This window comes from Poeciliopsis prolifica, unplaced genomic scaffold (assembly GCF_027474105.1).
Source record: "Poeciliopsis prolifica strain line A6 unplaced genomic scaffold, Auburn_PproV2 SCAFFOLD003, whole genome shotgun sequence".
Classification (NCBI taxonomy): Eukaryota; Metazoa; Chordata; class Actinopteri; order Cyprinodontiformes; family Poeciliidae; genus Poeciliopsis; species Poeciliopsis prolifica.
Window position 1 is genome coordinate 9,107,686 of NW_026562378.1, and position 20,497 is coordinate 9,128,182.

The 20,497-nt window shown below is 39.9% G+C and overlaps 1 protein-coding gene across 3 annotated transcripts in view; it reads left to right on the forward strand.

Moving 5' to 3' along the window:
- Positions 1-380: 380 nt before the first annotated feature.
- kif21b (kinesin family member 21B) overlaps positions 381-20,497 on the forward strand; it is a 63,728-nt gene continuing 43,611 nt past the window's right edge. For all 3 annotated transcript variants that reach the window (XM_055026982.1, XM_055026984.1, XM_055026985.1), the window contains exon 1: positions 381-754. In XM_055026982.1, the coding sequence (XP_054882957.1) occupies positions 714-754 (41 nt within the window). In that variant the 5' untranslated portion in view covers positions 381-713. The remainder of the gene's footprint in view (positions 755-20,497) is intronic.

Genomic DNA, 20,497 nt, shown 5'->3' on the forward strand with positions numbered 1-20,497 from the left:
TGCATATCGAATAAATGGATGAACACAACCATGATGTGTGATGATAGAGGTTTCTTGGAAGGGCCCCAAAAAGCCCTGGACTGGCCTTGGCACATATGTTTTACATTAGTTTTATGACATAGGACACATAGTGTAGCTAAGCAGCTTTATAAAACAATCTGGCTGATGAAACATGGCTATTAGCTCACCGTATTCGATTCATGTATTTTAAAAGCATGTACAAGTGAAACCAAATAAAAGTATTTGAATGGCATGATTTGAGAGAGACCACTCTGCATTTCCGACGGCCCCTGAACGCGGCACCAGCTTCCCCCCCCCCCTCCCCTGTCACGCACCGGGTGAGCGCTCATTCAGCTTTATCGCCCAGAGAAGCGCTGTGGTTTCAGAGAAGTGCACATATGCTTCGCTCACAGGCAGTTCAAACAGGATGTAGCGACTGAAACAGACCACGGAAAGAGAGAGGCAGACGCAGAAGACAAGAGCGGCTCGAACTGTGTGATGTGACAAACAGCAGGCAGACAGAAATGACCGCCTCAGCGGAGGAGAGGAAGACGACAAGAGGGGTCCCGGTGAGGAGGCACCTCGCCGCCGCTGGCAGGTCTTGACGGCTGCTCCCGGTGACCTGAGAGAGCCGAGCTGGAAGCAGCAGGACGCTACCCACGCTGAAAAACACGGCACAGCCGGAACAGTCCACGACAACCTTGAGAGCCACCATGGCGAGCCAGAGCGATTGCTGTGTGAAGGTTGCGTTGAGGTAAGCCTCCGACGTCTGTCCGCCGCTGGAAATCTGCCGACTTTGGCAGACAACATTGTGTCTGTGCCTGCAGGCGGTCAGTCAGATCACACGCATCCTTTGGTATCATTTTCATCACAAAACGCGCCTGGATGTCACAGCTCAGTGCTTGATCACCCATAACACCCGTTTGTTGTTTTGCAACATATAGGTGCCGCTCCTCACTTTATTGATAAGAGAAAACGTGTCTGTGCCATGCGATCTTTGTGTGACTGATTTCATGGTGCATGGCTGGGAGTTTCCTTTCATCACCGGTATGCTTACAGTGGAAGCTGAATGTTGCATTCAGCTTTTAAGACTGGGTGAGGTGACGAGAAAGGACGGCTACAGCCAGGTGCAGGGATAGGGAGGACAATGGGCGTTTCTATTCACGCCAGCATTAGTTTAATCATCTCCACAGACCTCTCCCTGCATTGCCGCCTTGCATCTAGTCAACGCTGACCATGTGCATGGCAAAGTCTCTAACAAAGCTGCATAAAAAGCAGTGGTCTTTACTTTCCTATTGTTCCTGACATAAGCACAAAGACATGTTCCCCATTCCTGGACCTGTATTGAAAATGCAAGTACAAAAGCTCCACTCAAAACTCCACTTGATTTGTATGAGGACAGATGGATGTTTAGCTGTATGCAAAAATAATTGCAAATTCAAAGATGATTGTACAAATGCGCCTTTATATTTTAGCACATTTAGGATTGAAGCGTCTGAAATTGGCAGACAGGACCTAATTCTGGCTTTGTGTATATTCTGAAATCATACTCTAAAATAAAACAAGCAAAAAACAATCTTGCATAAATGAAGCAGTAATGTAACATATCCCAGACATCTTTTTTTTGTAGAACTTTTAAAACTTTATAATATTAGCTTTGCTTTCTTGAGTGAAAACTCGCTATGTCATTCCTGCATTTTCTTAGTTATGGACACACACTGGCTCCTAAGTGTGTGTCCATTAGGCGCCAGTGGTGTTACATGATTCAAAGTCTTGTCCTTCATGATACTCAGAATTGTCCCTTTGTCACCCCCAATCAGTGCATGCTCAGAGGAACCAATCAATAAGCATCAAGGCTTCCCCAGAATTCTTTCTTTCATCTGGGAAGAGCATGAGACCAGTATGATGGCACTCTTCAGTGGATTTCTGCTGCTTATTGATACTTTGATACCAACCAGAAAGAATCCAATAAACCAATGGCTGGAGGCTTCAGACACTGGATGGACTCTGATGCTTGTGAAGGATCTGCAGATGTTTTTACAGTGTATGTTGTATAATTCACTTTTGGACTCCCTTCTTTGGAATGCCTCATCCATTGGCCAAGGGTATCTCCCCATTTTATATTTTTTGATCTAGTGAGGATGACTTTGACTTTTTATACGCAACATCCTTGCACAAGGGCTGTCAAACAAAACTGATTAAAATGACTATTGGCTTTCCATGTCAGCTTATGGTTTGATTTAGCTTTTCATAGTAATACAATGCATAAGTGACCCAACTGGCAGGTCTTACTGTTTGCCAGGTTCTCAGAGGTTCATCGTGTCACTTGGAGGAGGTCGGAGGATGTAAGCCATAAATTGTGAATTTTAACAGATCTTCATCAAGACCCCATTTGAGGTTCATGGATTAAACTTGAGAAAGGGAGGTGACTGTAGGACTGCTTGGTACAGCTGAGACTTAAAACAAATAGCTCCATTCCCCAGGGGTATGTTTCAGCTGCTGAGTGTCTCTCTTTCAGTTTGTTCACACCGCCAACTGCAACAGGAAGTAGAGTAGATTCTGCTTAAAAAGTCTCTAAAGAGAAACTGTATAAACCACCAGTGACCGCTTCACAACAGGTCTTATCGAACAAGGGATAGATCGATCAGAGTTGACTCAGATCTGTGTTTAAGACCTTTGCAAGCTAAAGACAAGACCAAATCAATTCAGAGTGCTGCAGAAACCTCAGTAAACTGTTAAATCTCTTTAATTAATGTTCTCCTCAAGACTTTTTTTTCTAATTACACGACTGGTTTCGTTTTCAAGCTTTTCATCATGAGTGACCTATATTTATACACCCAGTGAGTGGCACACAAAGTGTCTGTGTATTCAACAGGAAATGGGAAACAGGCAAATAAACACACGTAAAAGGATAACTTCCTGCCGCATTTCCCCCCCCATATCCTCTTAACAACCTTCTGAGCTTCTTTTTCTTCCCAGAGAAAGTCGCCTGCCGATAAGAGGGGGCTGCTGTTTAATTGCTCCCATGTTGTGTTGCCCGTAGGCTCACTAGTTTCACCGTTTTACTTTTAAGTTTGTGTGCTGATGTGCAAGCATGCATTCGGGGGTCAGTCAGGTTTTTGTAAGGCTGAAGGAGCACTGCGACTGAAGTTGCCGTTTCCTCAGTGTCTGCTTTGCTTTTCCTAAACAATGTCCCTGTATCCAGTGACATGGCCTACAATCCTGCATTCAGACCCGACTGCCTGAGGGACGGATTATTCACACTGCATCTGCAGCGCTGTCAAGTCAGGCACGACCCCACACACCTAATGGAACAGTTACTTTTTTAAAAGCAAATCCTATGAAAAGGTGAACTCCTTTTGGTTATATGTTCCATGCACAGAGTGAAATATCTCACGTGTTTATTTGTTAATATTGATAATTATAGCAGTTTCCCACATTGCACAAGACCGCTGTATGGAGACTGCCTGCATTTGGATGTATTGTGGGGAAAAGTTCCACGCTTAGACGGCACCACCAATACACCGTGAATCAGATGTAGTTGGCGCTGGGATTTTTAGTGTGTCATCAAAACATGCGCGTGAAACCTCAGCTTCCGACTCATTTAGAAAACAAGAATCCATCTCTGATGAACAAAGTGTTTATGCAGCACATATATATTCTTTTTCAGAAGTTGTGTTAAACTGAAGAGGTTAAGTAGCACAACACAGCACAAAGCCATCTGCCATTGTTTTTGTTTGCCTGCCCATTCATGTGAAGAGTGAATCCTCAAGCCTTTTGTTCTCTGCATTTTCACTTTCGCGCCTGTGGAGTACTTCACACCTTCGTGGAGTTATTCCCGAAAAGCTTCACTCTGAGACCTGGTTTCAAAAAGCGCTGATGTCAGAGACTGCGATTGCTGGAGTCGTATGAACAAGCAGCTGGATTGCATCAAATGTTACGGTTTCACTAAAGAGCAGTTCTATTTAAACAGAACCCCAGAAAACCCAGACAGAAACGTATCCATAATATAGGTTACAAATTAACAGAAATAAACTTTTGAAATGTGCCACTTTGTGTTTAATATAGAATGTAAAGGGTTTTACTTGAATTATTGACATAAATTACCTTCTCAATTACATTTTAATTAATAGAGATACACACTATATGCACAAGCTAACTATTGGTGCACCAAGGTTTAAACAAACAATTTCAATATCCCTAAATCTTTAGTTACATCTTTTCATTGGTTTGAAGTTGTTGTTTTTGACACAAAACTTTTCCATCCCCATTTGTGGCTGCACACTGCCGGTTAGCTGGCTGAACAAAGGTGCTTTTCCATCACTTGCACAAAAAAATGTGGCTGTGCTGAAATAGTTATTACTGAAAGAAACACCTCCATGGTATGAAACCTACAGAAGTGCCACCCATCATTTTTTCTTTTAGTGAAAGTGACTGGCTATCTGAGCTGATATCCTGACTATTTAATCAACTGAAGTAAAGCTAATAATCCTTGAGGGGTTCTGTATAGGGAATCATGGTGGAGATAATGAGTTCATGTTATACATTTTTTGTTTTAAAACTTTGTGTGAATACCATGCCATTAAAACCATGGTATTTTTATTTCAGGTCATCAGACTATGGGGAATCTCATTTTGGCCCATGTCTAAATGTGACTCCTATACTTGGTGAACTGTGCATCTTTATAGTCCTGCAGTCTTTTACTAAACTACCTTACTCTGAAGCACAGGGGCTGTAAGGATAAAAAAAAGATTAATTTGCAAACACAAGGTTCTATTCACACACATGGAGTATCACTTTATGTTGAGTGCTTTAAAAGGTTTACATTAGAACTGACCCGAGTGTTTTTGTGCACCGTTATGAAAGCCAATAATTCATCTATGTGCACGCGGGGTGGAGCCCGACTTGTGAGTTATGAACTCCGTGTGAAATTCCTTCTGCATATTGATCGGGCCCACCATTCCTCCAATTAGACCAATGAGTGAGTCGTCTCCTGCTGAACTGCTCTGTCAGCCCCTGGCACTCCTTATAAATAGACACAAAGACAAATCTGTTTAATGCGGCGTTTGAACTTGTGGCCTCTCAGAGATGTTCTTACCTTAACACACTTCCTCCTTAAGGCTGTCCTGCTCGTTCAATTTGCAGCCATGGCTCAAGGAATTACCAAATAGTGAGCCTCTGTGTGCTTCCTGCTATTGTGGTTTTAGGGGTGGGGGGGTGGTGCAATGGGGATGACTTTAATGAGGCGAAATAAAAAGGAAAACTGGAAAACGGAGCATAAAATATTCAGTGTTACTTATTAGCCTACAGATGGATGAGAAGCGTTTATGACGCAGAGCGTTTTTAGCTAAGAGGCAGGGGGAGCTCAGCTGATGAGGTGATGATCAATCAATCTCGAACCATTCAGACAGAGAAGACTCTCATAAATCCATTACTGCTCCACTGCCTGCGAAACAAAACAAGAGCAGCAGAATACAACTGCGGAAGTGACCCCTCTCACAGCTGATACACAAAGGCTTTAAATGGGACAACAAAAAACATGTTTTGCTGTTGGACATTTGTCCCGTGTAGGCTACCAGTCTCGCCTGTTTCCTGTGTGTGTTAATAGTTTGCCACACATGCACTGTCTGGGTTACTTACCTCCCATGGGGGTCACTTCTAAAAGGTTGGGTTTGGTGGGAAAAAGTCAAGGATATCAGGCTTAAATGGCTGGAGTTACTGGTCATAAGGTTTGGCTGCTGCAGTTTAATCTCCTCATAAAAGCATTCATACACTTCGCCTTGATATTTTCCTCGGCCCTCACCTTGCAACTAGCTTGACAGCAATTGACAAAAGTAAAAGCATTTTTTTTTTCAGGAGTCGCTGCAGTTGATCACTGATTTTTTTGAACTCCAGGGAGGGAAGAGGAGCAGGAAATGTGGCAGAGCACACGCCCAAGTGCACCATCCACAGCTGTGCATCACTTCCTTCTTACCCACCGTGCTTTTTTTTTTCTTGTATTGCAGATTATTATTTGGTATTCTTATGTGATCGTGGAAAGAAACGGTAAATGAGTGCAAAGATAAAGTGAGCTTTAAAACAGGATTTCATAAACATCCATGTATTGGGGCACTCATGTCACTGATTTTTAGTGATTTTTGCATTGCTAAACCTGGGGAGAAGGGTGTTAAAGATTAGAAGCTGCACTTTTTTATGTTTTCTGTCTTTTGGACTTTTAAGGGCATACATAATTACTTTTTAAAATTTTAGACATGTATGTAAAACATATTATTTAACAAAAAAGGCTTGAATTTATCACAAAGCAACAGTTGTTGAGAAAGAATTTTAATAAGTGCGGTTCACCAAACTTTGGCGTTTTATAGCATCCAGCTCAAATATTTGAGTATTTTTAGGTAGACATTCTAATTTCTGCTTGGGTTCTGACTGGTGTTGGTTCACTCATGTGCTTGGGTAGTACTTCCTTTTCTCCCAACCGTTGCAGTGGTTTTATAAGTGCTGTGTGGCAGTAAATGGAAGCAGCTAAAAGTCACATTTTCCTCCACATAATCATCCTCTTAGTCTTGTAAAGTATTACAGTATTAGCTGTCAAATGTAATTTTAAGGACACCTAGTCATGTCAGGGACATTTTCTGTTGAAAAGCCACTTTAGTTCATAAGATCAAAATACTGCTTCACAGTATGCTGTTTACTTGGCTCATGAAACTCAGCTACTTAAACTAGGTCTTTAGGGAAAGTAACTGTGCTCACTTTATCATTTATTCCTGTGTTTCTCATTAACGACCACAAAACCGTTAAACAAATTCCCCTTTGAAAACATTCAGTTTGTCAAGATATCAATGAAGGTGCTAAGAGCAATTTGCAAATGCGCTGTAACATTGGTTTGAGAGAAGGGTGACTCAAAAGCAATTTTTTGTCAGAACAGCATGTCTAAAAGTAATATGACAAAAAACGGAAAGACATATTTATATTCAACCTTTTAAGTTTTTAGATTTCCTAAAATGACCATAGAATATAATTAAATTTGCAGCGAGAGTGGTTTTTTATATCCTTTGAATTTGTTGGTGAATATTATAAGGAAACTAGAACGTGTGTGTGCATTGGAAACGGTCAACTTTTGGATGCTTTTGCTCCAAATGTTTAAGTTGCGTCAGCAATCTTTTGATGAACTTCTCCTGATTCAGTGTGTGGGTACTCCCAAATGGTGTGCTGCTGTTGCAGAATGACTTCCTGTAAGGCCGCTGCTGAACTATCCACACTTCCTGTTCGCTTCCTGCTTTGTGAGCCGTTGCTGTTGACATGATTCAGTGTGCGACTCGGAGGTGAAACAGACTAGAGAACAGGCCTCTGGCCTTCACTTGACTGAAGCTGGGCAGTATGCATTCTGAGTGTGACTAGCGAGCTCACTTCATTTTATTTTACTACTCCCCTTTCAAATGCTTTTCTCCTCTCTTGTGGATGCTTGTTTACGCAGTCTGTAAAAATAAAGTGTGAAACTGTAACCAAATAATATTATTTTTTTTGCCTAGCCCCTTTTATTTAGTACCTGAACATTTAAACACGGACACAATCGCTCGGGTCTGTATTTATTTGAATGCACTCATTTGAATTTAGAAAGGAATGAATGGTGCTTCAGTCTCTTTCAGCATTAGAATTTCACTGTTAGACATGGCTCTCTAAATAGCCATGTTTATCATTATTTATGCAGCTTGGGCTCCAGTAAACCCTTTTTGCTGCTTGTGTGGCCAAAACAAATAATAATGGACGTCCTTGTGTTGTCGTATTGGCGGGAAACAATAAATGCGTTTCTTTTAGTGTCCTTTGAAGCTTGCATATTTTGATAAATCATGTGTGTGTTGACATTGTTGTGGTCATTTGGAGATCACAAGGGGCTCTGTGTGTGTGTGTGTTGAGGGGGAAGGGGCTCATCTGTAGCTCTTTAAACAGAGCACCTCTTGGGTGAGTGTAGACAGAGGACACAGTGTGAATGAGTCTGATGTCACTGCAGGTCTTTGTGCGCTCTGCTGAGCTTGCACACTCATACAGAGACTAGTAAAAGAGGATGAGGTTCAGGCTATAATTTTTAAATTGTGTAGAGAAGAGATGTGCTTGGAGTGTATTCCTTTTGTTGTCTTATTTTCATAAACCGCTCCTCCTATGTTAAAAGGAAATAACGTTTCCTTGATTTTTAGCCAGGCAAGCACAAGGAAGAATGAGGTGGAGATGCTGAGGAGGATGGTGGGCAGAGGGTGGGTGAAGTGAGGGGGGAAAAAAGAGCAAGTGTCTTGTCCTTTGTCAAAAGGGTTATTGTAGCGAGCTAATATGAAGTGCCCATGTGTGCGCGTATGAATAATTTGAGTGCAGCTGCACGTGTTTGCTATTTTCCCGGAGAGAGAAGTAGAGGCAGTGGAATGGAAGCCCTCAGGTGTGTCTAGACTATAAAGTATTTATCTACTTCCCTGTTTTAATGCCAGAAACCCTTTTGAAATAAAATATATCATTGTGTACTGCTTTCATTTTCTGTAAGCTTATAACTAGAGCCTTATTTTGTCTTCACATAGACACAGTGCACTTTTTGATGGACTCTTAGTTCGATATTAATTTGCTGTGTGTGTGTGTGTGTGTGTGACCAGCTGGCCCATGATCACCTCCACCATTAAGTAGCTTAATCACAGCTGGTGTCCATTTGTCTTTTTATATGTTTTTGTGTCACATCTTTGAAAGAAAAAGAGGAGTCAGCAGGAAAATAATTTTGTTTCATATGAGAACCGTAAGTCCTGAAGTTTTTTTTTAAAAAAGGAATCACATCTTCAGCCTTTATTTAACCATATTAATAGTCTGTCAGATCAAAGAATCCAAAAAATTTTGAAAAGACCAACACAGTCACATTACTGTGAAGTGGAAGGAAACGGTTGCATGGTTTAAAATTTTTTGACTTAGCAAATTGAAAAAGTGTAGCCTTCATCTGTATTTATGTACAAATTAATACACTATTCAGCCACTATACTCTAAATACCACATTTAATTTTAGATACTTCTCCACCAGCTTCACACAACTAGAAAGTAACAGTTGTGTCCATTTATTGATGATGGTAAAATAGCGGAAGCTTATTTCATGCTTTGTGTTGAATGGTAATCCTTAAGTCTTAGTTTGTTTATTTGATTTAGCTCTGGAAATCTTTTAGATCCATTTATCCTGCTATTAGTTGTGACTCACTCCGTTACATCATTGCATCATTATTAAATGGTGCAATGAGACGACCGGTGGTGATTGAAATGGCAACACTCTTCAGTGTGGAAACTGTCACTGCAGAAGAAAAACAGAAAGTTTGGTGAGGCTTGTCATTCTCCTCCTTTGCTGTTTTGTTGCAGATTTAGTGGTTTCAACCAAATCTGCAAAGTAGTCTAACAATTACTATTTTTGCTAATTTCCTTTTTAAAGGTTGTATTGGATCTAGTGGCCTTCATTTGATAGTAAATTGACAGGAAAGCGGGTAGAGAAGGGGGAAAACATGCAGTAAAGGTCGCCAGGACGGAAATCGAACCTGTGACAGATACGTCAAGGACTAAGGCCTCCATATGTGGGTTGTGCCACCACAACACCCCATTTAGCTAATTTCTTACATATTTTCCTATAACAACAAAAAGAATGACCAAGACAAAAAAAAAGCTAGAAATATTTTTTTATTTTGATAAATATATCTATATATTTATTTAGTTTATCTCTTTAATAAGTATTTCTTAGGCTGCACTCATTTTAGATTCCATATGTTTGCTGCATTGGAAGGAATTCATATGTTTCTGCAGATATCTGCCATAAAGGTTCACATACCTACAGACAGAGACAAGCTGGCTGAATGCATTAGCACTCAAAGTAAATGCTGTCTGACAGTAGGAGGCAGGGTGGGTGGTAATGTTAACCAGCCCTCAAGGGAGCCGGGCAGACGAGCAGAGTCATGGTAGCAGTCTGCCGCTCTGCTGTATTTGTTGCACATTTAACAAAGGCATCTGCTCCAAGTCTTTCTCATATTGGATTTGTTACCTTCAATTTATCTGTCTAAAATCATCACAGCGTGGTGGCTTTGGTGGAGGCTTCTTGGCTCGTCCAGGATTCAAAATGCCTTTTAAATCCATCAAGCCCCATTTACTTTTAGCTTTAGATTTGCAAATTTACTGCTACACTTCCTTCTCCTATGCTTAACCAAATGAATTATCAAAGAATTTGTAGCCGGGGATGCAAAGTTAGGCTTTGCATGCATTCCAAGGACAGTAAACCCTGGACAGACGACCTCAGGCTGTGAACATCCATTTTGTATCATATTAGAAATTACTTGTTTTAAATCTCAGATATTATTAGATTTTTTTTCTGCTTGATCTATCAATTTTTCTTACTCTGTGGAGTATGTCCAAAAAAAATCTCTCTAGTTTTCAGTTCCTTTAGTTTGTTTCTTTTCAGATGGCTGAAATTTGTTAGAATCAAGCTCGGATGCATACTTACTGACCTTGACAACACTGTCTATCATGAAAACGTAGGAGAGGAAGCTAATTTGATTCTTTGTCACGCCTCCACCTCCCCCATGTTGCAGCCGACAGAGCAGATGAGACGGATTGGAAGGGGGAAACGAGGAAGGGGGAGTTGGCTGAGGAAATGGGGTGAGGATTGACCCAGAATCGGTTCTTATGATGCGTGCTGATGTAGTCTGGTCACAATGAGCTGAAACTGACTGATGGATGCTTGTATTTGACTGCAATTGTGTAGACAGGGTAAATTTCTTCCCGACTGTCATGATATCTGTTGTTCTACAGTTTTAGCATGAGAAGTGCAAATATATGTAAAATAAACTGTTCAAACAAAGACGAAAAAAAAAAACACGCCTTGTGATGAGAACCTTCAGGGTAATTACTCTGACAGCCAATCAAGGCAATCTTTGTTGGCTTTGTTTTTTAATCTCTTGCCAAAATCTATCACAGCGAGGCTTCCCTCATGGTTTGCTCCATACAGCGCTGTCCTAATTTAGTAGATCTTTTCTGCTAAATAAAGGATAGTTTAGATCTTTTAGTCTAAGTAAACACAAACATATTGGCTTTAGTCCATATAAAGATAACCTATTAAGAATGGCTAAAACAAAATGACTTGTGGATTTAGACTGAAAAAATTTATAACCACTTTCTTTTTGAAGATCAATTGTTTTATTATTCATAAATACATCTTTTGATTGATCTGATACAACTTGGCTTTAGGCTCCAGGAAATGTAGGACGACTCTCTCTGAAGTCTGGCTCAGATTGGGAAATGTTCATGTTAATGTCCATGAACCAGTTTGCCCACTTGTTCTCCAGAGTCTGATACTGGATGTTAACAAATCCAGTCAAACCAATGTTCAGAGGGTATTTGAATCCAGCTCTCTCTCATCGCCGATTACCGATTGGCATCATTGCCTCTGGCAGCGGGGTCGCCAGCCTGCAAGGATCATTTTATAGAGAGGGATGACATGAAAGAGGAAAGGAGAACTGCATACTCTGTGTTTAAGAGTGTATAAAATAATTATACAAAGGAAGGTGCGGTATAGAAGATGGTGATTAGCAGTGTTTTGTTTCCAGGATTTAATAAATTCAGAGCTTCTAAACTGACCTTATTTTAATTAGATTAATGGTATTTTACAGACTACCTTGATTATAAATGAATGAATGGGAGATTTTCACTCATTCATTTTGCGTAACCTGAACCAACATAAGTAACTCTGAATGTGAGCGCCGTACCACTTGGACTGTGGCCCATCACCCTGCTGTGTTACTGGGTCAGCGGGAAGCGCTGGAAGCTGAAGTGAGACACAGATTTTGGAGCGAATGTCCCGCTACCATAAGCCAGAGTGGCAGAGAGCTTCCTACTATTTCACTCATGCACAACACTTAACTGATTACAATAAGAGAATAGCTCGGACATTATGGGAAGAGTGTCTGCGATTGATTGCGATGGCTAGAGCATCAAACAGAGGAAGAGAAGGAGCACTGGAGAGAAAGAGTCCGCTGATGGCTTTATGTGCTGATTCACTGCAGTTTGCTGATCCAGAAAATCAATGTCAGCACTGATTAAATGGGCAACAGCACAGAAATGCCTTGTGTAGCTCAATAATCCCAAACTTTTAGCTGCACTGTGCCGGGACCCTCTTTGTCAGATGGCAGGAAATTGGTGTTTACGCTATAATAAATAGTTGGGACCTTTAAGATGCCAAGAGCTTTTAATTTCTATGTTCAGAAAATTAACTGCAGAAGGTTAATTTGTTAGGGAAGCAAATTGAGCTGCCCACATACTGAAATATTGCTAATAAGGATTAGATCAGAAATGACAGAAAATTAGGTCAGTAAGTGACAGGATTTTTTAGAACTAAATAATTACAAAACTTTTAATCAGACCGCTTATAACAGCTGTATTTGATATTATTCTTTAAATTATTTGATTACAAACAATTCTTGCATTTAGCTTGAACCACAAAGTATTCTCTCAGTCAAGTACTGACTGAAATGGGGATTAAGTGTAATACACTGAAACAGATTTAACTTTTAAATTATTTTTAAACATGTGCTTTTGCTCAATTTCACTCAGGTTTCAATTAGCTTTGACCAGATTCTTTGTCCATTCTAAAGAAAAGCTTCTCCATATCATGATGCTGCCAGCACCGTGTTTCACAGTAAGGGTGATGTGTTCAGGGTGATATTCAGTGTCCTTTTTTAAGTTTTTTATTTAAAGATAGAATAGGCTTTGAAATACCCTCTGCCCATCTGATCTTTTGCTTCCTCTCCCCTTTCTCCTCTCATTCTTTCCTCTTAGTCATTTTGTTTCGACCTTAACAGCCATTGGTCTGCCTCTTCTTCATCCATTCCCGCTCCACCGGGCCTCTCTCATTTCATTCCAGAGTCACTGATATGCCCAAAGCTCCCAACCCTAAATGGGCCAGGGTAATTTCCTGAGTTTCTGAGCTTTTCATGTCAAACATGCGGCAACCTTCTTACGTTCCCATTGCAGCCATTATCCTGTGTCCTTACTTTCGTTCTCTCAGGCTCTTCATTGTGACCAAGGCAGATACAGTATGAATGCAAAAGAGAGATAAATTGTCAGGAGAACATTGTTTGATTCCACCTTTTTAGAAGTTCTGTATCAGTTTGTGTGAACAAAGGGTGTCCACCTTCAAAGGTGTCTTTGTTGAATGTAGATCCCTCATCCCTTTCCACCAACATTTAGTGCCGTAGCAACACATTTTAGTTCTCTGAATCTGGTAAGGTGCCAGCTGTGGTATCTGGATCAGTTTAAAGAGTCAAGAGAAGTGTGACACATTTGATGTTTTTGCTAGCAGAATGTCAGCTTTTGATAAAAAATAAAATATTTTTTATCAAAAGTGAAAAAAATGTTTTATTTTTTCACTTTTGATACCTCTCTTGCAATGTCTTATGTTCTGGGAGATGCCTGTGTCATTTCCTGTCAGAAATGAGCTTCTTAGTTGAAAGAAAATATCTAAATCTAAATCTGTCTGGCGTGTAAATAAATTGGGGCTTAACTGTATGCTGTTGGACATGGAAAGGGATTCAGAGTGTGGCTCCAGGCTAACTTTTCTGCTCTTGTTGAATTGGTGCACCACCTTATATTTTCTGCTTTGATTGTCAGATTTTTATCATTTTCTATATACAGATGGTCAAGTAATTGACTGCAGCTGCAACAAATGTGCAGGTAAAGGTTTCTTTACTTTAGCTGTGACAATCAAATGTTCAAAATCTGTCATTTTGTCCAACTGATCCTATAAAGTGGTGATCATTAAAGTCCACCCATAATCTCCAGCTTATCAGAGGGGGGCAGGGTTGCAGGGCCTGGAGAGAAACCAAGACCTTCCTCCACAATGAATAAAACAAATAGTCCTTATATTAAGATGTAATATATGGACTAATTACAGTCCTTATATTACAGGAATACAGTAGTCCTGTAATATAAGCGCTGTATTACAGAGGATATACAAAGTGTAAAGCATTTACAAAAAAGCAGACAGTTATTGGAGATTATTGACCATTTTGCAGCTAAATTGCTCTGGAGTCTTTGAGAGTATCCAGACATGACCCACAGACACGCTGGGTAAAATACAAACTCCATGCAGAAAGACTCCCAACTGTTAGGCAAATGTGAGAACTGCACCACAACCATGTAGCCCTGGAGCTAAATGCGCTGACTCACTTACAACTTAAGTTTATGTTTCCAGTCAACATTTCAGTCTCTGCTTGCTACATTATTATAAGAGATTAGAGTAAAGAGAAAAGGTGAAAAAGGTCCATTTTTTTTTGTTTTTTCAAAGAGGTCTGTTTTGCTCTTCACAGAAGGGAACTTCTTTGAAAGTATGTGCGCGAAGTTATCTTTTTCTGGTTGCCCTGGGACATGGGTTTGACATGCTCATACAGCAGAAAGATAAGAGCCAGCTGAGTTTGGAAAGTCGGAGAGCACACAGACAAGCTAGGAACCTTTTGAATTTTGTTAGGTGTTTTTCATCTTTATTTCTTCTTGAAAATTTAGCTTCTTAGTTTTAACAATGCTTCATGCCATCTTTCCGCGTAAAGTTTTCATACTTTTCATGATACGGTTGTCACAAGTCAAATGCATGGTTGAACATACAGATATTTTGTAATTCACCATTTTTTATTCTTATGTGGAGAGAGCCAAACACAGTCAGTTGGGGTAATCCTTATCTGAGATCTGATGACAAAGCCCTATTCTGAGGTATGGCACAGGCAAACTGAACACAACCAGATGGACATGTGTTTGTGTTTATGTAATCTCTGTGGTGCTGGGTAATCTCTCAGGAAAAAAAAAACCCTGTTTCTGCTCAGTAAACCAAAATTAAAACACTAAGCCTGGAAGGCTCTTTCAGGTGATCATTGTTACGTCATTGTTACTGGGTTGGATCATACATCCATCAGACAGGCTGCTTCAAAACTAAAAACTCCCAGTTTTGTGCCTATAGCCAAACAGGTACTTTGAGGCATTTTTGAAATGGATATCATCTGATGCATCAATGGGGTTAACCTTGTAATTTCAGAATTTTCTGCTGGATTTAAATTTACTATATCTTTTCGTTTGTTGGTACATGTTCACTTTGAAGCTTAATTGGTGGGCTAGAGTTGGGAGCTCATAGACGTCTCCTCCAGTATATTTATTGATACAATTTCATAGTAAAAAAAAAGCAGCATTGCAGAAAATTCTTAAAACCATCCTTTTACTGAAGTTTTGTTGAATTGATTGTTCTTAAGACAGTCATGGCTAACATACCTTGAGTATGTTAGCCATTTTTTTGCACATCTTTGAGTGTCAGCTGTTCAATAAGCACTTTCATTGATGAGACCTCCTTTTAATATTAAGTTGATAAAAAGCTTCATTATTCTTTGGCAGCATAAGACTGCAAGAGTTTATCAGGAACCAAGACTGTGGTGTTTCTGTAGAGGTAACACCCAAGCAGCTGACTGTGTGGTGGAGCTGTGGTGGAGTGAAAGCAGCAGGGATCAATCATGAAGCTGCTTGGAATGGTGGCTACTACAAACAAGTGATGACAGGCCTGGAGTTAAGAGGAGAACACCTCAAAGCACATTAAGTTTTCTCAGGAAAATTATTAGACTCTGGCTTTCATGTCTCTGCATAGTTTGTATCATGTTGAACAGAAATGGGTTGTTAAAAAGTGAACTGTCATTACTGAAGGTGTCTCAGAATAAAAATGGCAGTAAATGCCATTAATAGGTGACATTATTATGAATGATAATAAATGCTTTAGACATTTGAGCTTTTTATAGTTACTTTCCCCTTTCAGATTCTGGTCCCTCTGAAAAACAATACAACAAACCTTCAAAAATTTTTGACATCAAGAAGGTGAAGATGTAGATCACGAATTGAGAGTATGACCTGATAAGAGGTATTGTCTTTCTTTCACCTGACTCTCCAGAACCTTCTGTGTGTCAAACATCCTGTTCTATATGCTGAAAATATGAAAATATGAAAAGGGATAATGATGGTATGAAATGGAAGCATACTTTGCATTGCAAGGCTTAAAGTGGAGCTAATGGATTTTAAGTCTGTTCTCCAGGAAATATGTATGAATAGTTCTTACTGCCAACTTTCTTTTCATTGAAAACATAGAAACACTTCTGTCTAAGGTTTTATATAAGCAAGTGACATAAAAATTATGTCACAATATGGTTTAAGAATTAACCTTATTCTGGGTCTAAAGCAAATATCAAGGTTTGTTTTCTTTAAACATCACTGTTTAATTGAATTCAGCTCCATGTGAGTGAAATACAAGAATCAAAACAGCTACAGCTGCCCTGCAAACTGCAAACCAATGCTGCTTTGGCTGCAGCCAAATAGTTGTCACCACAGCTGAAAAGGACTGGTCCACAATCTTCCTGTCAATGCACATTGTACGATGATCATCCTCCTTCTACATAGAAAAGTGTATCCAGTCTTCTGTCTGTGGAACAGGCCTCCTGATTATTGTGAAGGGCACACACCTCCAAAATGCACATGATCTGGTTGCTTGGAGAGATTATCAGAATGTATATGTTAAAAGCAAATCTTAAAGGACTTGCACTCTGTCTTTAGATCTTAAGTTTTAAATACTTACTAACACAAAATCAGTCCCAATCTTCTGGTTTTCATAGAGATACGTTGGTTGTTTTTACAGTGGCATTTTTGAATATCCTCTTTTATCTGTGTATTTATTTACAGGGAAGACAGATCATGCTTTTATTGTCTACTTGTTAGCTCAACACTTCCTGGATTGCAAAAGAGCCATAGAGGTATCTGTCAACAGCTTTTCTGGATGTGCTGCGGGATCAAAGTGGGTGGACGGGGTGTTTGTATTTTAAACAGTAGTTGGTGGAGCAGACACAAAGAATTCAATGTGTGTGTTTTTCAGTAGCAGGGAGGCATTTGATTATTAGAGAGAAAGACAGCCAGAGGGTGAGGAAATGAGAGAGAAAGAGAGCTAAAGTCACAGTGTTGGAGAGGCTCTCTTGTTATCAGAAAGAAGAGGAAAGTGGAACAGGCCCTTTAACTCCCTCTGCTATTCAGTCTTTTGTGCTGCAGTTTTCATTGGCAGTAAACCGAAGCTTAGCTGAAAACAGCACGAGATGTGACGATGGACAAGAGCACAAAGCCTTAGGCACTTTGCTGCGCAGCAATTGTGAAGTCGATATCACAAATGGCAGAGAGAAAACTGGAAGTGAGTTATTTTAAAGAGTTATTGAGGAAGAGAAGATGTTAATCCTCTTAAAAACAACAAAAAAAAAGGGTCGCGCTAAAGACATAAATGGAGAGTTGCTTCCTCTGCTGGCTCTGTGCCAGAGGAGAGACAAGAGAGATCTGAAACACTCACAGCTCCAGTGAATACTATGAACTGTCGCTGTGTGTGCAGGCGTGCATGTGCGTGTGTGTGGGCTGTGCCTTTACTGAAGTGTTTACATTAGGGAAATGAACTGTGGCTATCATTCGCTTGGTCTTGGAGGTTGATTGAGCATGAACACACAAAATTGCCAATACACACACACACACACATGCACACGGGGGAAAATGCCACTTACTTATTATTGAAAGTGATCACACAGACTGATTTTTATTGGCTCTGTGGTTACACACCCCCACTCCCATCCCTCAGTTGTTCAGAAGACTTGTGATTTGGATGAAGCTGTTTTCTGGAATGCAAATGGATATCCTGTCCGCACTTGTGTTACAGCAAAAATGGATGTGGTACCTTATTAGGATATGTAGTTCACAATTTAAAGACCACGAGAATTATAATGAATCAGTAATTAAAGCTCTAAATTATGTTTATAGTTTCAGCCAATTTAGTTTATGGGGTCTCTGCTATTTAAATGGAAAAATACATCAAAATATTGATGCTTTTACTGACTTGGACATATATTTTTAATTTCTTTTATTTGCACATCACAAAATTAGCATTGTCTCGTTTTTAATTGGCCAAAAAATGTAAGGGGTATTATTTTACTATGTAACATTTCAAGTGAAATGAGGCATCCAAATCTCTGTGTTTGTGAATGTGTGAGGTCCTGATGTTTTGTGGCATCCCTCATCCTTCTTGCTGACATGTCAAATTTCAAACAGCGGTTGTTTTTAGCTTTTGACATGTTCCAATCTCAGTGTTCTTGTAAGGGTAGAAATCCCATTACTTTTGAAAAGCAGGATTGTGATGAGAAAAGCTGAGTCTTCATGACTGTATTTTTGAAGAAGCCTGCTGCCTTGTTTATGTTTCAGGTAACTTAAGGTAAGATCCCACCTAAGGTACTTGAACCTTTTTTATGTTTGAACTCAAAAGATGAGAACATATGGAATCATATAGTCTCTATTTCTGTCTCTCCCGTTTTATTGCATGTATTCATGGTGACTTGGATTAATTATAGCATCAGATGTTCTTTATTGATTGTGTGGTCTGAGTCTGATTGGTTGTGCACATGTGAGATCAATGCGATGGATCTATTCTTTTGTTGCTGCAGCTGTTTTAAACACTCATCCAGCTGAACCCTTGTGCTGGTTGATTACCGAAAGCTGTTAGTTCTTCATCCCACAGTTAGATCATGTGATGGGATCTCATTGCCATGTATGTGTCATTTGTTCACAATGGTATTAACTATTGATTAACTTTTGCTTATAGTAGTTCATTTAGAATCATTCCTCATGTTTTTGTTTTGCCTGAAAGGCACCCAAACTCCAGGGAACAGTAAATTATTTCTCTAGATAAAGAAGCTATTTAAGATTGGCTCATTAACCACTTGGTTTCTTCTTTTGTTCCCCAGTTGTTAAATTTTTCTCATTTTTCTCATGTTTTTGTATCAGCAAGTTCTGGCTTGCTGACACGGCTGAAAATAAGCAAAAAGACATCCAAAGTAGTATATAATAGTACTACATAAAATCCAAATACAAGACATCGAGGTTTGAGTAAAGTGACAAATGCAAGTAATTGCAGTGGTTTGAGTACATTTGCATAGTGGGACACAAGAAGTAATTCTTTCTGTACTCTATTCAGTTTTTCAGTACTCTTGTATAATTTCTGCAGGAACAGTTTAGCATAAATCTAAATTTAAGCTGTTTTATGTGCATTACGTTCTCTCTTCCTCTTCCCCCCAGCAGCACACACGCACGCACGCACGCACGCACGCACGCACGCACGCACGCACGCACGCACGCACGCACACACACACACACACACACACTCTCTCTCTCTATCCTGCAGTGGTCAACTCTCTCTGTATAAAGTCAGTGTGCTGCTCTTTTGCCATATTCACTTTATGTTTATAATTGGCCAAAACAGCACTTTTAGATCCATTAACCTCTGTGTCAAGGTCACATCCAGGAATAAAGGAAACTCATCTGTCTGCTAACTGCTTTCAGCCTCTGTCTTTATAATAAGGTTGGCCTGAGCTCGTATGTGGCTGCTGAATCGCACAATTCAAATGTGTTTAATCCCCTGCTGGAAGAATCTCTCTTCAGAGATGCTTATGTGCCTGAAGGAGAGCCAGACAAAATGCCCCGGTGTGTGTTTCTGCAGCACCATTAAAACCTGTGGTAAAGGGATTAAGTGTATGTGTCAGTGGAGGGTGTGGTACTTTATGCATACTTGAGAGGAACCATGTGTGAAGTGAAGATAGTACTGGTAATTTTTTCCCCCTTTATGTATAGTATTTACAGAAGTTCCAGTGTGGATGTTTTTGTAGTTTAGTCCCGTCCTACGACAGCTGTTGGGGATTTTTCTGAATCTCTCTGGCTTTATAACGTATGTTTTTGTGTTGCAATTGTAGTGCGTTTGTCTCAATAAGGAGGGTTTTTTTTTTTTTTTTTGCACCAGGTAAAGACTTTATAAAATATTGCTGTAGTAAATGTCACCTCCTTACCTTTCTTCTTACCCCTCGTCCCCATCGGAGCTCTACCGTCTCTCCAAAAGCTCCAGATGCAATCCAGCAGACCTGCTCTTCAATAGTGAAGTAAATTAAGAAAAAGTAAAAGTTCCCAGATAGTTTTTCTTCAGTGACTCAGCACAGATGCAGAAGCATGTAATTGTGGGAAGTCTGAACTGCAGTAAATCAGTTTTATCTTGCCTGTAAAGCTTTCTCCCATTGTTCTGTCAAGAAAATCAAAATGATCCTAAACTCAAATGTTCAGACGTCATTTATCGGTGACTTCAAAGCTGATCTTAGCAAGGGATCGCTTTCTTCCACTCTCGTCTTATCAGGGATTATTTTCCATCTGTGATGTTAGGGGAAAATAATTAATTTCAGCGAACTACCTGTCAAGATGGAAACCCGTCCTGATTAGAGGAGTTGACAACAATGCTTGTAATAGTGACTTTAGTCACTCTACATAAACTCAGATGCAGGTTTTTCTTCCGAGTTTCCACATTGTCTGATTTAGTACATCTAAATGTACCAATAATGTTTTGGATTTATTTCAGATTTCTGCTCAGTTT